The 20,502-nt window shown below is 38.6% G+C and overlaps 2 protein-coding genes across 6 annotated transcripts in view; both read left to right on the plus strand.

Moving 5' to 3' along the window:
• ARHGEF3 (Rho guanine nucleotide exchange factor 3) overlaps positions 1–8,224 on the plus strand; it is a 65,315-nt gene extending 57,091 nt beyond the window's left edge. For 2 of the 3 annotated variants that reach the window (XM_080625561.1, XM_080625562.1), the window contains 4 exons: positions 1,450–1,707; positions 2,899–3,069; positions 4,499–4,685; positions 5,643–8,224. In XM_080625561.1, the coding sequence (XP_080481687.1) occupies positions 1,450–1,707; positions 2,899–3,069; positions 4,499–4,685; positions 5,643–5,989 (963 nt within the window). In that variant the 3' untranslated portion in view covers positions 5,990–8,224. The remainder of the gene's footprint in view (positions 1–1,449; positions 1,708–2,898; positions 3,070–4,498; positions 4,686–5,642) is intronic. The other variant, XM_080625563.1, reaches the window with a different exon arrangement.
• A 7,003-nt stretch (positions 8,225–15,227) lies between these two features.
• Positions 15,228–20,502, plus strand: part of TASOR (transcription activation suppressor) — a 32,007-nt gene continuing 26,732 nt past the window's right edge. For all 3 annotated transcript variants that reach the window (XM_080625217.1, XM_080625218.1, XM_080625219.1), the window contains exon 1: positions 15,228–15,677. In XM_080625217.1, coding sequence (XP_080481343.1) covers positions 15,296–15,677 — 382 coding nt within the window. In that variant the 5' untranslated portion in view covers positions 15,228–15,295. The remainder of the gene's footprint in view (positions 15,678–20,502) is intronic.

Raw genomic sequence — 20,502 nt, forward strand, 5'->3', positions numbered from 1 at the left:
AATGAATTTTTGGCACTTTAGAGCTGCAACATAGTTTTTATCAGACAATTTCCTTTCCATATCTAGCATAGCATGTCAAAAATATATTCTCAGAGTATTTTTAAAAGGTAAGGCAAGTATTTAGAAACATAATACAATGTTTTCTTTTTTTTGGGATTTTTGGTGAAAAGATTTAGACCAGGATGTTGCTTTTAAAGCTTTTGCTATTAAAGAGATGAGCAGCATTTAATATGCTTTAAATAACAATCAAGATGCAGACTAGAGTTTACCTGACATAGATCATTGAAGAATCTGCCCCCATTTGTATTCTGGTTTCCTGGGGAAATGAAACTTGAACAGTCACATTGTGCAAGAGCACCCTACAGTTATTTTTGAGTGTCAGTCTGTTCCAGTCAAGGTAGCAGGTAGTTGTTAGTGCTGTTAAAGATGCTAATTTTCTAGAAGTTTTTAAAATAAGACAGGGATAAAAGAGCTATGCTATTGCTGCCCCATGAAAGTTGGTAAATTCACTTTTGCTAGCATCCAACTACATAAGCATTGAAAATAGCTTTTGTGAGATTTGTTGATAAAATTGATCATTATATTAATAGAGCTATTTTAAAAGTACTTAGATATGTGAAAAGTTTACTTCTAAATATATGTAAGTAATAAAATTTAGGAGGAAAAAAGGCCTTGAAATTTTTAAGGGATGAGGTAATAACACATTCAACAACTCTGAGTGAAACAGTGGCCTACTGTAAACAAGAGAAACGTGACTACTACTAGTAGCTAATGCATATTGTTAGTGATAAGCTTCTAAGTGTCAAAAACTAGCTGGTTTTCTTTGCATAAAGTGATTTTAAATATATTTATTTTATAGTGTGTTTGAACATCAGTTAATTTCCCTTGGTCCAAATATGTCATTTGTTGAAGATTTTACATACAATAATGTGTTAATATAGCAGGTTTTGTAAATGGATATATTCTTCTAATAAACATACAAGCTAGGTTTTTTCAGATTTAAGGCATGGTTCTGTCATTTTAGTTTGGTCAAGGTTCTTGAAGGCAATATAGAAGTTTTACTATAGAAGTTTGCTTATCTAAAAAAAAGGCAAGGTTTGGGAGTACTCATTCCTAGGCTTCTATTTCCATTCATAATTAAAATCAGATTTCTGTGTTTAACTGTTGTCTGTACTAAGTAGTGCTCAGTCTGAAGTCACAGATACTTTTAATGCTTTGGAATAATACTGCAGATTTCTAGGAACCGAGAGATGAGCTAATGCTTTTGAAATGGTTTAAATGATGAACAAGGTAGTCAGAGGACCCTTGTAATCTTTGTATTTTGGAAAAATTATCATCAATAATTTTTGGATAAATCTCCAACAAAAATATTTCCAGCATGAGTTCTGAAACTTACGATGTAGCAAACTGCTTTGTTTCAGCTGCAGAATAATTTATTCCTTTCCTCAGCTTCCATGCCTGAACTCCTATGATAGCTACTGCAGCAATCAAGTAGCAGCCAAAGCTTTACTGGATCACAAAAAACAGGATCACAGAGTGCAAGATTTCCTACAGCGCTGCTTAGAGTCTCCTTTTAGTCGCAAACTGGACCTTTGGAATTTCCTTGACATCCCAAGAAGCCGTTTGGTTAAATACCCATTGCTACTCAGAGAAATCTTGAGACACACACCTAATGATCATCCAGATCAGCAGCACCTTGAAGAAGCTGTAAGTTACTATTGGATTTAGGGGTTAATTTTTTCTAGGAGATAATATTTTTTGCTTATTAGTGAAAAATAAAAAAGTGATATTCTGCTTCAGCAGAACACTTTTATCTTTTGAAGTGATGTGTTCTGTAAATTGTGTATTTGCCAAATTAAATTAGGAAACAGAAATTACTGTATTTGGTTGGCTCTTAACACTGTTTTAAGCTTATGAAGTACATTTCTTTTCATGTCTGGCAATCTGCTTTAAGCACATTGGGCCAAGCTGATCCTTGATATATCGCCTGGAATCAGTTGATTCTTGAATTACCTGTTTGGGCATGTATGTCTCAACCCATTCCCCTGCTCCTCTTCCAGTTATCTAACAGAGGAATTCGATCAGTCTAAGCAACCTACGATCTCCATTAGAGTTGCCTAAAATCAATAGACCTTGACATCCATAAGCTCAATCAAGAATCACATGTTAAGTTTTGGATACATTGGTCTCAAGGTCCTTAAAGACTGCATAGTATAAGAAAGTTAGATAGGGGGAGTATTTATTTTTATAGAAAGGGCAAAGGTTTTTTAAGTAAAAAGGGAAGACTGTTATTACTTTTAATTGTAAAATTGTAGGTGTGTGCAAGTACTGGAACTGTAAAATAAAATTAATTTACTTTATTTCCAGAGGGTAACTTTCAGAGTGAACCAAGGATGAGAATTTCAGTGGGTTTGGCTAGTTGAATGTTTTGCAGGATAAAGATCTTAACAGGTCTTCTGTTTCTTGTTCTCTGATACGATACAACAGTTTTCAGAGAATTACAATTTATTTTAAATAAATATCTTTAAAGCAGATTACTTGTCTTGTGTCATCTATTGGCATTTTCAGCTGACAAAAAAACATCTCTTGTTATATTTCTTACATCTATTTATTTTAATTCTGCCTATTTTGGTTTGATATAGAGAGACAAATATCAGATTTTTAAGCCGTTGTTAGAAACAGTGATGAAGCCAAACTAAACTGTCTTTGTACACTGCAGCCTGCTTGATTCTGTTTCTTATATTTATACTTTTATAGACTGGTCTGCAAAAAAATATTAAAAATATACTGTCAATTAAAATGTATTTTCTTATAGCTACAGGGCAAATTATTAGGAGATAGCTCTGAATATTGGAATGTCTAATTAAAGTTCATGTTTTTTTCATTGTTTTTCTGCAGATAAGTATAATTCAGGGCATAGTGGCTGAAATCAACATAAAAACTGGTGAATCTGAATGCCAGTATTACAAAGAGAGACTTATTTATCTTGAAGAAGGCCAAAGGGATTCACTGATTGATAATTCACGTGTTGTATGTTGTCATGGTGAACTGAAGAACAACAGAGGAGTGGTAAGAATAAATGCTTTATCATGAATAGCTTTTAAAGATACCTTCATTATGCATGACATCTAAAGGCTGTGAGTTACAGACAAACATTACCCTCTCATGTATAGGAAGCTGATAAATATTATCTGTAACACTCATCTTTTTTGTTAGCAATCAAATATCTGTGTTACGTAGATAAGCAGCTGTATGTGTCTCTGTCTCTTAGGGAGACCTAACAGTATCCTGGCTAAATTGTAAATCTAATGCATTTCAGTAACATTTATAGGGGAAAAAAGGCAAATAAGAAACATAATTCTGGCCTTAGAGACAAGACAATAAATAATGTCTGTGACAACACACAAAATGTACTAACAAATGTTAACTCTGTCAAAGGCTATGGTTATAAATACTGGTTTACTTGATTATTTGTTGAAATCAAAGCTAATTTATTGACCAGAGGTATTTGGTATTTGATACTGCAGATTCCAGACTCCAGGAGTCTGCACTATTGATAAGCATCATAAGCTGGCACATAAGAACATGTAGATTAGTAGAGAGATTAATAGAAGAGAAATCAGTCATCTTAGATTTATTTTTTCCTCAAGGTTAAACAAAAACAACACGAAATTTTGAATGGACAAACAACGAAAACAGATCTTTTTCTCATTAGCTGACCTTACAAAAGTTTTATTAAGAAAAAAAACCCAAACAACTAAGTAAATAGAATCCTAAATGTATTTTTCAGCATTGGGAGTTGCTTCTGTGTAACATGTTTATGCAGATAATAAAAGGATCAAGTTTCGTCATACAGCTAAGATAGATAAAATAGATGCTGTTTTCTGGTTCACCTGATAAAGATCAGACAGGCAGTTAATTATAGCAAACTATCAGGAAGAAACTGCCAATTTCCATCTTTCAGTGAACTTCATTCCATGCACACTACCCTGCCTTTCTTTGGTAGCATAACATAAACTTGTGCCACCTAGGAGCAAAAGTAATTTTCTGAGCTTCAAAGAGCTGTGGTGAAGCTGTTTGTAAACAGCATGTGAATTGTAAAAGTATTGCTCATAATTGAGCATTGAAAATATCTGGATGAGTAAGACTGCCTGTTTCTTAGTAGCATGGACAGCAGAGCTATGTTAAAGTGGGTATAGGCATGCTGCTGTACAGCGCTTTGAAATATCATACACATATCAAGGCCTTAACACTAGAATATCAGTTAGCATCATGACATAAGAAACTGAGGACATGAAAAATAATTTTAGAAGTTTTTAAATTGTATTTATGAATTTACATGCTGTTACCTCCTAAGGCTTTTCAATTGTGGGATGAGAGGAATCCTTATTTTAACTGTTGAAAAGACAAGGTTAGAACATGCTACAGTTTGAATAAATTTGGTTTAAGGATGTTTTCAAGAAGGAATAATGCTTTATTACTTACTAATTTCTAACAGAAACTGCACGTCTTCCTCTTTGAAGAAGTGCTGGTGATCACTCGAGCTATCACCCATAATGAACAGCTCTGCTACCAGCTGTATAGGCAGCCAATTCCCGTGAGGGAACTTGTGCTAGAAGACTTGCAAGATGGGGAGGTGCGACTGGGCGGATCCATACGTGGTGCCTTCAGCAACAATGAGAGAAGTATGACTACACCTTTTTTTTTATTTGCTCATATAGGATCATCGTAACCTTACAACACTTGCCAATGAGGCATCAGGATGTTTTCTCTAAAATTCACACTATCTGTATCCAGCATCTTGATTTTTATTTCAAACTGGCTTATTATCTTGTAACTTGCTGCTTTAGATTGTTTCTCAAAGTTCACTATATTGCTAATGGGATTTCTCCACACACCTGCTCCTGTACTGAATTGGAAAGGGGAGAATATGTAGGATAGAGTGGCAAAACCACAAAATTATCAGCAAGTGTATTTTGAAATCTTTAGCTATTACAACTTTCCTTATATTATTGCTTGTATGAGTGCAATTCCATAATTCTTTCAGCTGACAGGTAATTAATGCTGTCCTTAGTGTTAAGACTGCAGCTATTCATGTTAATTTCAAGAGGTAAGAGTTAATGTCCTTTTAATCAAGAATATTCTAAAGATGCTTGTTTCTATTACTAGAGTCCTTTGAGTCTCACTTACCTTGTGAAAACTTTGAGGGGTTTTCATATGTATTCACTTTATTAGTGAAGTGAATGGAGGAGATGAGGCAATCTCCAGCTGACACAAGACACAGTATTCAGTCAAGATTTTGGAAGTCTGCTTTGCAGAGAAGTAGGAGGAGAGGCATTGAAGTGTGGGAGAAGCCTTAATCCTGCTGATTCACCTTAAGTTTTATGGGTAGTTTGTGCATGGCAGAACCAAAATTGCTTAATCCAGCAATATGAAATTATTAGAAGTGCTTGTGGAGTTCTATGTTCTTCCCCCACAAACCAAGGAGGTAACTAGATTCTTCTCTCTGGTCTGACATAATATCGGCAGGAAAAAACCTTAATTTAAAGATTTTGCAGATTCTGTTATTTAAATAAACTCTCTGGTTATAAAATCTATTCAGCCAAAGCATTCAGTGTTTTGGTATGTATTGTTTTTTTCAGTCAAAAACTTCTTTAGAGTCAGCTTCAAAAATGGATCTCAAAGCCAGACTCACTCACTCCAAGCCAATGATTCCTTCAACAAGCAACAGTGGCTTAATTGCATCCGCCAGGCCAAAGAGAAAGCTACATGTGCAGGCAAAGCTGGCGTTCTGAACTCGGAAGTGCATTTCCTTTTGTCACCAAGTGGAAACAGAGTACCCCAGGGAGAAACTATGGTAGAGCGAATGGACCAATCGGACTGTGAGTCAGACTGCAGTATGGACACCAGTGAGGTCAGCATCGACTGTGACCGTATGGAGCAGACGAACTCATGTGAACATGAAAAGCAAATAGAAACCAATGTTTGACAAAAACAGTTTATGGAAGAAAATCTGTCTCTTACCTGTACAGTATTTGCATTCCATACATGGAACCATTTGGAGAAGCACTTTTTTTTTTTTCTGTGACAGTGTCAATGCAGTCCTTGTATTCGTACCTATGAGTGTTGTACTGTGACTGCCAATCTGTATAAGCTGGAATCTCTTGCAACTCATGTCCTGTGATTATATTCCATAAATGTCTAAGGTGGATGAAAGAGGTACTTGACCAGTTATTCTTAATGTCCTGCTGTAAAGAGAATCTCTTAACTACTGTTTATATATGCATTACATAAAGGATCTTTTCATAATTTAAGTACTTTATTTGCCCTTTAATGGGGCAGCTGAAGATGTGGACTTCAGGAGTTTCAGGATGGGTGGTATCAAGATAAGCTTTCATAAAAGCATAGAAGGAAAAATTAGTTTATTGTAAAAAAAGGAAAACATCTTGCAATAACCTATCTGAACTCCTATGGTATTAAAATCAACAAGAACTATAAACAGCGGGCCATGTAATCATGTGACACTTTAGAGATGAATTTTTCAAAATGAAGCACTGCCCTAAGATCCAGCAACTAAACTTACTAAATTCCGGTCAGTTAAAGTGGTCAGCATAGTGCTGTTTTATTTATCAAAGGATGTCATGCTAAAAATAATCAACTAAAAAAACCAAACAACCAAACCTCTACAGCCAGCACTGAATTAAATGAAATGCTGAGAGTACTGGGTATTTGTAAATAAGCTGGTAGTTTGCTTTCAGTGCCATATATAAAATAGATATATATATTATCCCGAACAGGATAAGAATGGAAAAAAGCTTTTGCTTGTGAATAGGCCCTCTTCAGCATTTTGCACTCCACTGACCTCCACTGTTGGTTTTAAACACCACTAAACTCATGTTAAAACATTATAATTTTCTGTAAATGTCTGTTTACAATTACATGTAGTTGATTTTTAAAATTAAGTGACAATTTTGTATAAATGGTGCTCTACAAAATGCCCTATGGGATTATGTAGAGAAAGTTTAAGCAGAAAGGGAATTGCTTTTCCTTTAGGATGTATTACATTCTTTGTATTTTTCTCCAGTTTTAAAATTTTCGTTGCATTTAATTTCATGCAGTAATTGGAAATGTTACTGTGTTTTCTGGTGGCTGATTTAATCTACTCATTATGATGAGAAGCAGATGAGTCACTTAAATGCAGTCTAAATTACTTAGTTCAACATCCTGTTACTATTCAGTAACCCCGTGGGTAATGCTTTATTTCTTAATATTAAGAAATAATGCCAGTGCTGTATGGCAAGCTATGAAAATTGTGTATTAATAAAACTCAAACGATCCTTCGTGTTACACAAGATAACCTGTGCAAAGTACTCGTAACAGCAGAAGTAGAAAAACTGCGAAGTTATTGCCAAAAACATTTTTTGTGTTCTACAAGTTTACAGAAAATTTACTATGTCAAGTATCTGATACATATGCTGGTGCGCATTACAGAAATCAGTGTGACAAGATTATAAACAATATAAATCAAGGTATTTTTATTTTTTAAAAGAAGTCATTTTTACCCGATAGAACATATTTCTGTATTTATAGTTTTTTAAAAAAAGTCAATTTTCTTTTCTGTTTCAAGCTTTGTAATTTATTTCAACTGCTTCATTTTTAGAGCTGAATTGAGTACGCCAGTGAAGATGAGAGAAAGGAAGGTGTCGTGGTTTAAACCCAGCCACGCAGCTCGTTCACTCGCTCCCCCCCTTCCTCTCCCCACTCCTGGAGGGATGGGAAGGAGAATCAAAAGAATGTAACTCCCACGGGTTGAGATAAGAACAGTCCAGTAACTAAGGTGTAACACAAATCACTACTGCTGCCACCAATAATAATAATGATAAGGGAAATAATAAGGGAAGAGAATACTCATGGCCCGTCGACTGATACCTCGCCCCCACCCAGCAGTGAACTAGCCCTTCCGGGTAACTGTCCCCACATTATATAGTGGGTGTGACGTGCTGTGGTATGGAATACTTCTTTGGCTAGTTTGGATCAGGTGTCCTGTCTCTGCTTCCTGCTGGCTTCCCCTCCTCCCTGGCAGAGCATGAGGCTCAGAAAGTCCTTGGTCAGAGTAAACATTACTGAGCAGCAACTAAAAACATCGGTGTTATCAGCGTTGTTCCCAGGCTGAAAGTCAAAAACACAGCACTGCACCAGCTACTAAGAAAGAGATAAAAATGACTGCTACTGCTGAACCCAGGACAGCAAAAAGAAAAGGCAGAGGAAAGCATAGTACGTGACGAACCATATTCAGAAAACCTGTTCAGCAAAATGTTCAAAAAGAGTGAAAAGCCTGTAAGGTGCTTAGATCGGGAAGAAAGAATGAATGTGTGTATTGACTATTTTTTTGTTTTTAATAATAGCCTTAAACTTCTCTGGAAGCATTTAAAATAAATTACATTAAACTGTTTTGCCTTTTTTTTGGTTTGGTGGTTTGTGCAAGAAGACTACAAAAATTTCAGTGGTACACACAGTGACCAAGTGGTACAGTGGTACACCAAGTGACACAGTGACCAAGTGATACATGACCAAGGCGCATATTGTGGTTCTGGTGGAATTGTTGTATATTGGTATCTAATACAATAGAGTAATCAAGAAACAAGTCACTGCACACAATTCAGCACAATTCCCAGAGTTTTCTATTATAGAATCAATTTAGTAAGAAAGTGGAACAAAAAATTAACATCCTGCCATCAGTTTCCCTCTCTGGATTCTTGTAGGTCACTTCTCTACTAAATATTTATTATTCCAAACATTGAGATTATTATTTTTGAGGCATGTAAAAAGCCACCACCCAGCCAGTGATTCTCAGATTAATTTATTTACTATCATTTAGCGACCTACTGAGCATCATGTTGAACGTGCTGCAGTGCAAGTGTTCTGGTTTTGCTTTGCATTTGACATGCACTTAGCTACTGATTTGATCTGATAAACCTTAATAATGTTGGATTGGGGGGGGGAGATTGTCTGGTTGTTCTTTTCAAAATTATCTTACGGAACAAGCCTTCCAGTTTAAGAATACTGGTATCATTCTGGGTTTGGTTAGCTTGTTTTGGTTTTAGCGCTTCTAAAACACCGTTGTTTTGAAAGAATGACTTTTGGTTGTGGCTGGGGAGCAGTGAGGTAGGCATGGATGAGAAAATGTACCAGAAAGGATGGATAAAATATAAAATGGTGAATACAAAGTAAAAAGGAAAAGTAATATATATGTCAGTGATCATTGTGGTTAAGTGATCCTGGTGTCAGAAGAGTAAGAGTCTGCAGCAGTGAACTGGCATACTTACTGCATCCATGCTGCATGCGTAGACCTCTGCATGAAAATCATGCAGAAAATTGCTTCTGATTTCTCAGGTCACCTACCATTGTACATACAGTGCCTCCTCTAATGAGACAGTTCAAAGCTGTGTATTTTTTACATTGGATCTCTCAGGGAATAAATGTAAAAGGATAGATTGCCTTGACTGAGAAAGAAAGATAAGCAAAGGGAATACCCATGGAAGTCTGGACTGTATGGGTCCTCTGAGACTACCAAAAGAAAATTTAACTGTCTGTGGTCTTTGGTTCCCTAGATATGGTCTGCAGCACTGAAAAGAAGTCAAGGACACACTGGGACACAAAGGTCTGCTGTGAGGCACCAGGAGCACTTAAAGTCTCTGAAGCTCAGTACCAGGAAATCAATTGCCATAATCTGCCTAGAGGACAGGACCAAAGTTGAACTCCCAAGGTGTAGAGAAAGTGTTTCTCAGTGGTCACTCCTTTTCAGCATGACCCACCTGAACCAGGGATACTGCCTTAGGAATGCCTCTGACAATAGTGGGAACCACATTGCTTGAGGTTCCACAGGTATTTCTGGAATTTGAAGGACACATCAGCGCTTTTACATACCAGTTTAATGGATTGCTCTTTTTGAAAATGCTGTTGTTTTATGGTGGTGCTGACTGGTACTTAACATCCAGTCAGGATGTAACACGGCCAGAAATCCAGTTCCATGTACGTGGAAGACTTGTTTGCTCTGAATAAGGCGTTCCACATCCCGAATGGACAGTTCTTCCGTAGTTCCTGCTTATTCACAAATACTGACTTTAAAATAATGTAATCTGTTCTACAGGTTGATGCTGCCATCTACTGGAAATAAATGCTTATTTTTTGGAATTGATTTGATTACATTAAAATATTTTAAGATCTTAAATGTATTCATTATAATTTTTTTTTAATACAAGTAGAAAGTTTCAGGCTTTTATCTGAGGATCACAGATTTGTTAGAAAAAAGTACTAGGTGAATTTCTGCTACTCATGCATGGCTTCATAGAGCCAAGTCAAGACTATGGCCCCTGTCTGTCTCACTTTTTACTCTCACAGGCATTTTTACTACCACCACAGGCTTTTTACTATCACAGGTTTTTGCCGTGGCTGGTAAATGGTACTAAAGCTCTTTCCAAGTGTGTAAATTAGGTTTTGTCTCTGAATTTTCTGAAGGTACCTCTCTCTGTACAGTCTATGAAGAAAGCTTAATGATACAGTTCTCCTATCTTTGATCTCCTGGCACCAAAAGTTTAGTCAGCACTAAACATTTGAAGAAATGAGATCTGTTTTGCATCACCAGCATAATTTCTGGAAGGTAAAATAGAAATTTCTAGTTATTCAATTAAACTGTAACAATATGTTTAGACTAAAATAATATTTTGCTTTTCTAAATCTACTTTCATGAAAGAATACTGAGTTAACATCTGGAGCGAGCACCCAAGTTTTCTCCTTCAGCATGGAGCCTTATGCACCCCACTCTTACGAATGTCTTTTATTTTGTGGCTATTAATCTGATGTCAATCTCTATTACTAACTTACTATGGTATCATCTGATTTCAGAATCAAAGGGATCTGCAGCTGCCTTGTACATGGGAGGGAAACCACTCAGTGCAAGCCAGGGAGTCATGGTTGAATGCTTGGCAAATAGCAGACACCACAGAAACCAGAAACTAGAAAAACAGTAAGGTGACAGATTTTATAACCTTATAATTTTTGTGATGGTCTCTCTCAGGCTTGTGTTAATTAATGCCTACAATAATTCTGTATAACTGCAAACAAGAATCTTTTCAAAGCAAGTGGTGAGGAAAACCTCATTCATTGCATGTTGTCTGGTAAATAAGTAAGACTTCGTACCTTTTTTGGATTTGTTATGATACACACTTTTATGGGGTTTTCTTCTTGTTATTGAGCACATCTAAATACACTGTAAACATATGCTTTAGCGTATTTTTCGGTGTTTATTGTAAAAGTGGTAGTAAGCATACTTCTCAGAGCTACAGGGTCATTTTAGTAGACAGCAGTTTCCCACCAGTACTCTTTTTTGTAGTTGTTTCTTTACTGCTTGTAGAACTTACTGGAATGGCTTTATAGTTGATGCGTACAAAATAGTTCTATTCCAGAATTACTGAAATATGGTGAAGATATGCAATTTAGACTCAGTGTTTCTTCTTCATATTCACTGTCTGTAGATAGGTCTTCAGCTAGTGTAGACAGTATGTCAATAGAGTTACAATAATTCAAACAAGCAATCAAATAAAAAGAAATAAATGTTCTCTGTGTGTGTATATACATATATACATGCTAAAAATATGTTTTCCTAAGGAAAAAAAGAAGTCATACATACTTACTACCTCTATGTGCAACAACTTCATGGCTACTGGAAAATCTCATTTTCTTTTGAAAAATTCTTTCACCTTGCCCAAAGCATTTTTCAGTGATTCTCACAGAATGAGAATAGATGATCTGGTTGCAAGCACCTACATTAAATGCATGAACCCCTTCTAAAATTTCTTTTACCTAACTTTAAAGCACAAGCTAAAGAAAGCCTAGAGTGTCCCCAAAGACTTTTTTCTTGTACTCAACTTCCACTGCTAGACAGTTTTCCTAACATTTAACCTAAATCTCCTTTGATACAACTTAAACCTCACTCCAGTCATCAAGGACATGGAAAATATTTCCTCCTCTGTAGTGGCATTTTCCATATTGGTAACTGCTGTTATTTATCTTCTTCCTTCTAGACAAAACACCACCCTTCTTCCCGTCTTTCAAATAATGGTTTAGATGGATGTAGCACAAGAGAATCATTAGATGTTTTCAGAAGTTACAGCAAAGAAGCATATGTGTAAAATGAGAGTGAGTATACCAACCTAACTCACTAGGGTATTATTGCTCATTTGTGAATGCAGGCAAGCCAGATAGAATCAAATCCAAACAACCCATTCAGCAGTTATACATTGAAGACATACACAGCCTGGATATGATTTTAGCAGCTTTACCAAATGAAACTTAATAAAACAGGCTGGTATCTTTGGAAATGCATAATGGATCAACACAGACTTAAATAACACTAGATGGGTATTCTGGTATTTCCTTTATTTTTTTTTTTCCTTGTAGGTGGAAATTCCATTTGAATGAGGTCAAGCACAGCAAAATTACTGTGATAGTACGTTGGCTCATTTGTAATATTCTCTTTAGCACTACTGAATCCTAACAGAGGCAGGACATCAAGTTCTCAGGGAGACAATCTTAAATGTACCCATAGGTTGAACACAGCATTTGTGGGTTTTATTACCTCTGGATAATGCTTCTGCAATTAGATAAATGTTTGGTGTTATGTTTCTGTAATTTATGTAAATTGTAGTTACAGATACTAATTACCCTGTTTAAACCTGGCAGCTCCCCAAAGACTTCTAAGAAGAAACTAATAATTATTAGCTTATCTTCTTTTAACACCCTGGAGGCTACCATTAGCACCAGACCATTTGTTGGTTGGTTAGTTACTTATGTCTTCTGACTTGAAGGAAATCTAAAAAGTGGTCAATAAAATGGCTAGGTGAAAATATTTGTTCCTTGCATAGGTAAAACTTTGCATTTAAGCTTGGTAGCTGCTTTCAAGATGACAGTATAAATGGCTGCAGGCAGTTATCAGGGTTTAAGATAATTGGTAAAAGTAATGAAATATGCATTTGTTCAACAGCACTAGTATACTTTTAACAAGGAAAACAGAACTTTCAATGTTTTGTGAGTTACTTGTAGAACTAAATGTGGTATTCTCATTTCCTAGGCACTGCAAAAATGGGTTATTTTCAGCATGCACTTTTCAATTTAGTTCATTCCTCAGAGTTGCCAGTGAACGTTCTTTGCCTTGGCTCTCACATATTCACACCCTTCTTTTACCAGAAGTTACAAGCTTTGCAGCAGGGGTGGCAGAGGTAAGTGTTAAACTTGTGTATTGATACTGGCCTCCAATACAGGTGTAGGATGGACAATAAGAGGCAGAAACACCTTGAAGTACTACAGAGGAATCCAACAAAGCTGGATACCTAACAAAGGTGTGATGAAATCTCATTATTTATTGTTTTGAAATGCCAGTTACTAGCATAATACTTGAAGCCTTGTTTTTCCTTAAAAGCTGATTTACGCAAGGACCACAAGGATTAAATGCACTCGCACTATTCTTTTAATTACAAAATATAAAACAGACAACATTGATCTTGCGAGAGAGAAATAATTTAAGTTAGCACTTGCGTCACAGAGTGTTTTGCTGTGTCATGCTTGGGTCCATAAATACAATCTTATGTTGTCTTTGTGAGTAAACAAAACTTGTAATAGCTTCACCTTATTGCTCAGCTCTTGCACTGGAAAAAAAACCATGTTGAATGGAACCATCCCAGTTTCCTTAGCAAATCTGCTGGAAAAACAATTCCTGATGTAGCTTCAATAGCACCAAATCTATTTGTGGCATTCAGTTTCAATCTATTTGAAAAATAGTACTCTTTGGTATATGAGCAATGGATTGTGTGGCCTTCAGTTGATCTGTAATTCTTTATCTTACTGCTGAGACACTAAAGTTGTTTATTTTTTGAAGAAGGTCAGTTCATTACTTGCACATTCTGTTTTTTCATGTTGAAGCTTGCTTGCAGTTTGTAGATTCATGAGGCATGGAATACAAGTAGCTATTGTCACTGAAGTACCCTTGCTATAGAACCTGTCTTTTGTCATGATCATACATGTACTTGATTAAACATGTAAAAGAGGATTAAATTCAACAAAGTTACACAACTGTCACTGCAATAACACACATTTCCTTTGCTTTTTCTGTCCTCAAAGAAGTGTAACAAATTTTTGTATTTTAACAGTTTTAGTAAGAAGTGTCTCTCATACTTTTGTATGTTTTCATTGGAATTACTCCTTACAGTTAAAATACGTTAGTCCAAAGGCATTACTCTAAAGACAGTTTGTCAAAGTTTGTATGTCCCCAATAGAGAGGAAGCTGTTGGGTGGGGAAGGTTATTTGGTGCTGTTCTAATTAATCATGAAACTAACCCAGCTTCTATTGCAGTATATGACAATTTCTGCCCATCCTTCATGGTTAATAATTTCTTTTCATTGTTCAAAGGGGAAATTTTTTCATTTTGTCCAATGTACTGAAAAACCCTTCACGCTGAGGAGAGGCAGGCAGGCACTGGCGCTTGCAGCACACCGCGGTTCTTGTTCCGGGGGCCTGTGGCGATAACCCCGTGCGCAGCTGGGCTGTTGTCCGGGCAGAGGGCGAAGGTGCCTGGGCACTGTCCTTCAGCAGTGGGCCACGTACTGCATGGAGCGGCCTCCTTCTTAGTGCAGGCTGAAGCATTTGGCGTTATCCCAGTAACATTCCCTATCCCCTCTCCCCAGGGCACTGCGTGCGCACCGGTCCCGCCGCAACCACCGACGGACACCGGAACTTGCCACGCCGAGACCTCGCTTCGGGCCTCTCTAGAGTCGAAGGGAGGCGCAGCCGCTGGTAGGAGGGAAGCGGGAAACGAGCAGGCGGCCTCTTCCGCCCCATCCCAGCAGACTGGCGGCGGACGGCCGCGGGCTGGAGGAACCTTCTCGAGACCTGCCGGGGCTCGCCCAGCCGGCGGTGGGGCCTACGGGCAGCCTGAACGCGGCTCCGCCCCCGGAGCCTCCACGCCCGCCCGCCGACCCATCGCGACAGCGGCTGTGGCGGCTCCCACCGTACCGCGAGCGGATTGGCTAAGATGGACTGGCTCCAGCCCCGCCCTCTGCCCGCGTGCGCTGCCGCCATGTTATCGCTCGGGGAGGGGGTGTTGGGGTTGCCATAAAGCGAGCGGACGGAGGGGGAGCAGTAGCGGCTGCGGGCGGTGCATGGGCGCGGGGAAGGGACAGCTCGGTGGGGGAGGAAGAGGAGGCGCGGGCTGTCGTTTTCGCTTCTCGGAGATAGGAGTGAATGGCGGATGCCGTGATGCTTAATGGTGACGAGATGGAGCCGGAGCACCATCAGCGGACGGAGAAGACCAACGCGGGCCTCGTCGGGGTGGAGAGTCCTAGAGCTGCCGAGCACAGCACACAAAATGGCGGACGCTCTGAGAGCAGTAGCAGTGCGGAGGTGCTGCTGGTGGCTGCTGTTGCTGCGGAGGACAAGGTCCCCCCAAACCTCAGCATCACTACTAGAAGCAGTCAGCGCAGGAGCAGCATCTCAACGGCAAATGAACAACAGCAGCAGCCGCTCAGCAGTCAGCTGGGGGGGCCTCCCCCTCTCCCTAAGCTCCCAGAAGATCTGCATGTTAGGAGGAACTTTCAGATTCCCAGGAAGAGCAGAGAAAAGAAAGGTTGTTCCCTTCCCTTTCCTTCCTTTCTCTCCTTTACTCCTCTCTTCATCTTATTCATTAGACAGGCTCTTTATGCACCTCACACAACTGCATGCAAAATCCTGCGGGTGTGGAGGAGGCTGTGGCATGGTTTGGACTAGAGAGGCTGCTGGGGATGAGATTTTCAGTGTCAGAGGGGCTTTTACATTCATTCCCTACCCCTCCTTCTTTTCCTTATTTATTTTGCCACAAGGAGGAGAAAAAACAAACCAAAAACTCGTCTTGAATTCCAGACTGTTGCTTTAAAAGGATGGAGAAGCTTGACGTGATCTGGGTGGGCTTGAGCGTTGATCCTGGCTGTGCTTCTGGAGAGGCAGTCGCATGCGGCGAAGATGGTTCTCTGGGACATGGACACACAGAGAAGATGATTCGTTTTTCTCTTCCCCCTGACCTCTTCTCTGCAGGAGAGGGGTGTTATCCTCTTTAGGGTAGACTGGCAAATACTGAGCATAACTGTCCTTCATCGATGATACGCAGAAGACTTCTTATCTAGTGTATGTGCCTTCCTTGGCAGGAAGGAAGTGAGCATCTCATGTTTACACGTGCCTAGCCTTGGGAGCATTCGTCTTCCACATGTCCAGGGTTTGTTTTGGGGTTGGTTTGGTTTTTTTTCCCTAGTAACTCTTCCTTTAAAGCCTGTGGTGATTCTTGCTTTTCATCAAACTCCCTTGGCTTCTGCTTATCTTCTATTAAGTGATACAAAGACATCTTCTTTTCTCCCTGAAGGTTAACCTCAGTTCTTGACCCTTTGCAACATGGGGTTACTAACTTAGTATGTATGAAAAAAACCCAAACCTGTTCTCATAGGGTTCTAGATCTTCAGAGAAGAGTCTAACATTTAACTTCTTGAAATGTTTTCTTCTATAAGGAAGAGATGAAGGTAGGTTTATTTCATTATCCAATCTTTCTGGTTTTGGCAGTAATATCCTTATTTTCCTTTTCTTCCATTTCTTGCCCATTGCCACCCCCTGAAGGGGAGCAAGTCTGGCACAGATTCATTGTAAAAAGGACTGGGTTGATTTGAGGGGAAAAAAAAAAAAGTCTTACTCATCTGACAGAAAAATGTCTGGATAAAACATGGTGTCTCTTGTGCTTCCATATGTCAGACCCAAGGGTGGTTGCATTTGAATACCTTTAAATATATTTCAGATATACTTAGTACGTAACCAAAGACTTCTGAAGTTCCTCTCGAACATTTGGTTCCAGTGTGGATGGAAACCTGCAGAATACCTTTCTGGGTGATCTAATTCATCATTTGCCTGTGCTGAACCATCTGGTACGGTGTGTAACAAGTTTTTTAGACTATGTAGTTGAAACATCAGGCTTCTGTGGCGTCTAGAAGGGGAAGCCATTCTTTCACTGCTTCTAGAATTCACTCACTAAAGTCAGGGTCACTTGACCTACTTCTGAAGGGCTTACTTTTTAGTGTACTTGTCTTTAATTCTTGCCCTTTCAGCTTACAGAAAGCTTCTTGGGTATTTTAACCATACTGGTGACTTAGGGTTTCCAGAATTCTCAAAATAGGTCTTTCTCCATTCAGTCCATGGTGCTTTGATCTTAGAGTTGCGTATTACTGTTGTTATTACACCATGTGATACCACAACGCAAAGTGCTGTGGGAGAGCACGTCTGTCACAGGCAAGATTAGCAAAGTGGGCTGCCACCAGGCTCTGTGAGGCCTGCCAATTTCTCTATTGGCATTAGGGAAATGATGCAATTAAATCAGTCTGGAACTATAAGATCAGTGGTGTGTAGGTCATCTTAACGTTGCAGTGGCATACACTTGCACCATGCTTAGCACAAATGTTTGAGTACGTCTTGTTAATCAGAATACCACCTCTCAGAAGAGCTGTCTTGGCTACATTCTGAATTCCAGCATAAAACAATACATGTGCAAGATTCCTCCATGCTTCCTTGTTTTGGAGTTGTCCTTGTTTTGGAGTTGTCCTTGTTTTGGAGTTGTCCTTGTTTTGCTTTTTAAATCTCCATTTTGTTCCTGGACATATCATCCTGAGATACACCTGCTGTTTTGATTGTGAAGACTGGGCTGTCATGCATAGGTTATAAAATCTGTACAGAATGATTATGTTGTTTGAGTGGCTTGGTTTTGGTTTTGGGTTTTTTTGTTTGTTTTTTTCTTTTTAAGCACCAAAATGTGTTTTGGGAACAAAAAACCCCCCAAATCATGAAGTCCTAGAAACCAAAGTTAAGTTGCTTATTTAGCCTTGCTGGAATTGACATGTCCACGTCTATTTGGAGACTGATGTGGAACTGAAAGCAGCAGAACCTTGCTGATGTGAAGAAATGCATCTGGAAGAAACATACTTCTTAAAACTAACTGTGATTGGTTGTCATGGAGAATCTCTTAAGGTGTGCGTGAATTGGTTTTCCTACTTGGAACTGTCTTGCAAGTTTGTTTTCTTGGGACATACAGTTTAGTATTGGTGTTATTCTCTCTTGAGTAGTTTATCTCTTCTTTTTACCTTAGTACTTTGCCTGTTGTCATGGCCTCTTCCCATTCAGTTGTCGCATCTTCCTTGGTTTTCAAGTCTGCCTGAAACTTCAATTTTATTAGGATTAAGAAAATGAATTTTCAAGGTAAACTACTGGAAGAGCATTTTTTAACTTGCTGAACTATATGAGTGGGCCTCATATCAAAAGACAATTCCAGAACACAATGATTCAATTGGTTGCTTGTTGATTAATGTTGGACATTTATTTCCATAATCTACCAAGTTAACTGACTTCTGTTTCTTAGGCTGAGTCAGGGAAAAAAGTCTTGCTTTTATCCAAGAAAGTCTTAGAAATACTTGCTTGGAGGTCTAGGTTGTCCCTTCTTAATATTTCGTGGTTCATTGTCCGTATCTTTGGTAGAGAGGTGTTTTTGCTGCTTGATGTTTCTACATGGTTATTTCATTAAGCAGTCCTTGGACTTGATAACTGTTTAGACCTCTTTAAAGCAAAAGACATCTTGGGATGAAAAAATCATAAAAATAACAATGTTATGATCCATTAACACCATCCGTTTTTGGTGTCAATCTTAAAAAATGAAGACTTAAAATGGTACTTCTCAATGAAGTTTTTGTAGCAGGAACACTTGTTTGTCAAGAGTGCTAGCATTCTGTCAGAATAGGTAGTTTTCTTAAGTTCACTTAAAAGTTAGTTCAAGTTTCCTTATGGAGAATGTCTCTGTTGCCTTCCTTACATTTTGACTTAGAAGAACCGCCCAAAACCCCAAGCCAACCAAACATTATAGCTCCAAACTGTTTTCTCATGTTGAAGCATCGGATAGCTGTGAAAGATAAATCTAAAGCCTGTAGGGAATTATGTGCATCTGAACATCCAGTCTAATGTCTGTCCCTTGACTACGTGCTATATTGTCTAAAATAAGTTTTCACCTAATAGTACTCATATATGTTACAATACACTGAGTGGAAACAGAACAAAACCAATATTCTTTTGCTTATTTTTACTTAGGCAGAACAAGCCAGCAAAACCTGTACTATTTGACTTGCATGTGGTATAAGGATGCTGCAAGTTAGTCCCTACATAAATCACTTTAATTTACACAGGTCAATAAAGGTGCAGCATACCAACATCAGCTTTGTATAGTGAGCCTGAAAAATACGTACGTACATGCTGCTGTCTTTAATGTAGGACTGAAGACAAGCTTAATCTCATCATTTGCTTGTGCACATAAGGCTTGGTGACTGCTATGGAAGGTCTAGCTTAGTACTCTTTTCTTGCTTCTGGACTCCTTAAGGTGAGGTGCAAGCTCCTCTTTACTGACTGTAACCTGCTGGAAAATAGCTGCTGCTCAATACCAGTGCTTTTCAATGACAAATTGGAAAGTATTGCCGTGCTACTTAACTCACTGGCTAATGTTTCAGGTTTTTAGTAGGAACGTGAAGACTGCAGTGCCTCAAGTTCTGGAACAACTGGGAAGTGGATATGATGAGTGTATGTGGGGAATCATGCATGGAAAAGGAAAGAAAGTTTATGCCATGCACTCTTGACAGATTTGTTGACTGCTGTATGTGATAGTTGATCTGAAATTCAAAGCTAAATAACTTACATTCTAGTTTAATGATTACAGTGCTGTCCTTTAGTCACTTCCGTAGTTATTTCATGCTCCATCCAGTGTTTGGCAACTCAGAAAAAGAATGCAATAGACAAAATTAGCAGGCTGCCCCAGAGAAGAAATTCCTAGGGAGTGCTGTCTAGTTTTTAAACAGAGTGTGGATTGTCTGCTAGTACTGTGCATGAAAAGGTGGCAGGCAAACAGTTGGTTTTGGTGACAAAATTTGGTGTTTATAAGGGATCTTCAAAACATAAGTAGTGTGTTTCTTTCTGTGAGGATTACACATTCAACAAACCTTATTCATGCTTCTTTTTTCCCAGACAATGGATGGCATCAGATCATGAACCCAATCACTCCTAATTTATGCATGAAGTAAACTAAGGCAAGATTATAGGTGTAGTTGCTGTTCCTGTTCACTTTGTATTGCTTGGACAGTGCACATTCAAAGGAACAGAAATTCCATTACCGTGATGTTTTTGGATTGTTAAGCATTTTCTTCTGAAAAAGTGGATGTAGAATCTTGTTCTTGCACTGATGTGTGATCAGGTAGTGAGGTGGACTGCAAACTGGCTGAAGGACAGAAGCCAGAGAGTTGTAGTCTATGGGGCGGAGTCTAGTTGGAGGCCTGTATCTAGTGGAGTGCCTCAAGGGTCAGTACTGGGACCAGTATTATTTAATATATTCATCAATGATTTAGATGAGGGAA

Source organism: Psittacula echo (assembly GCF_963264785.1).
Source record: "Psittacula echo genome assembly, chromosome: 9".
Lineage (NCBI taxonomy): Eukaryota > Metazoa > Chordata > Aves > Psittaciformes > Psittacidae > Psittacula > Psittacula echo.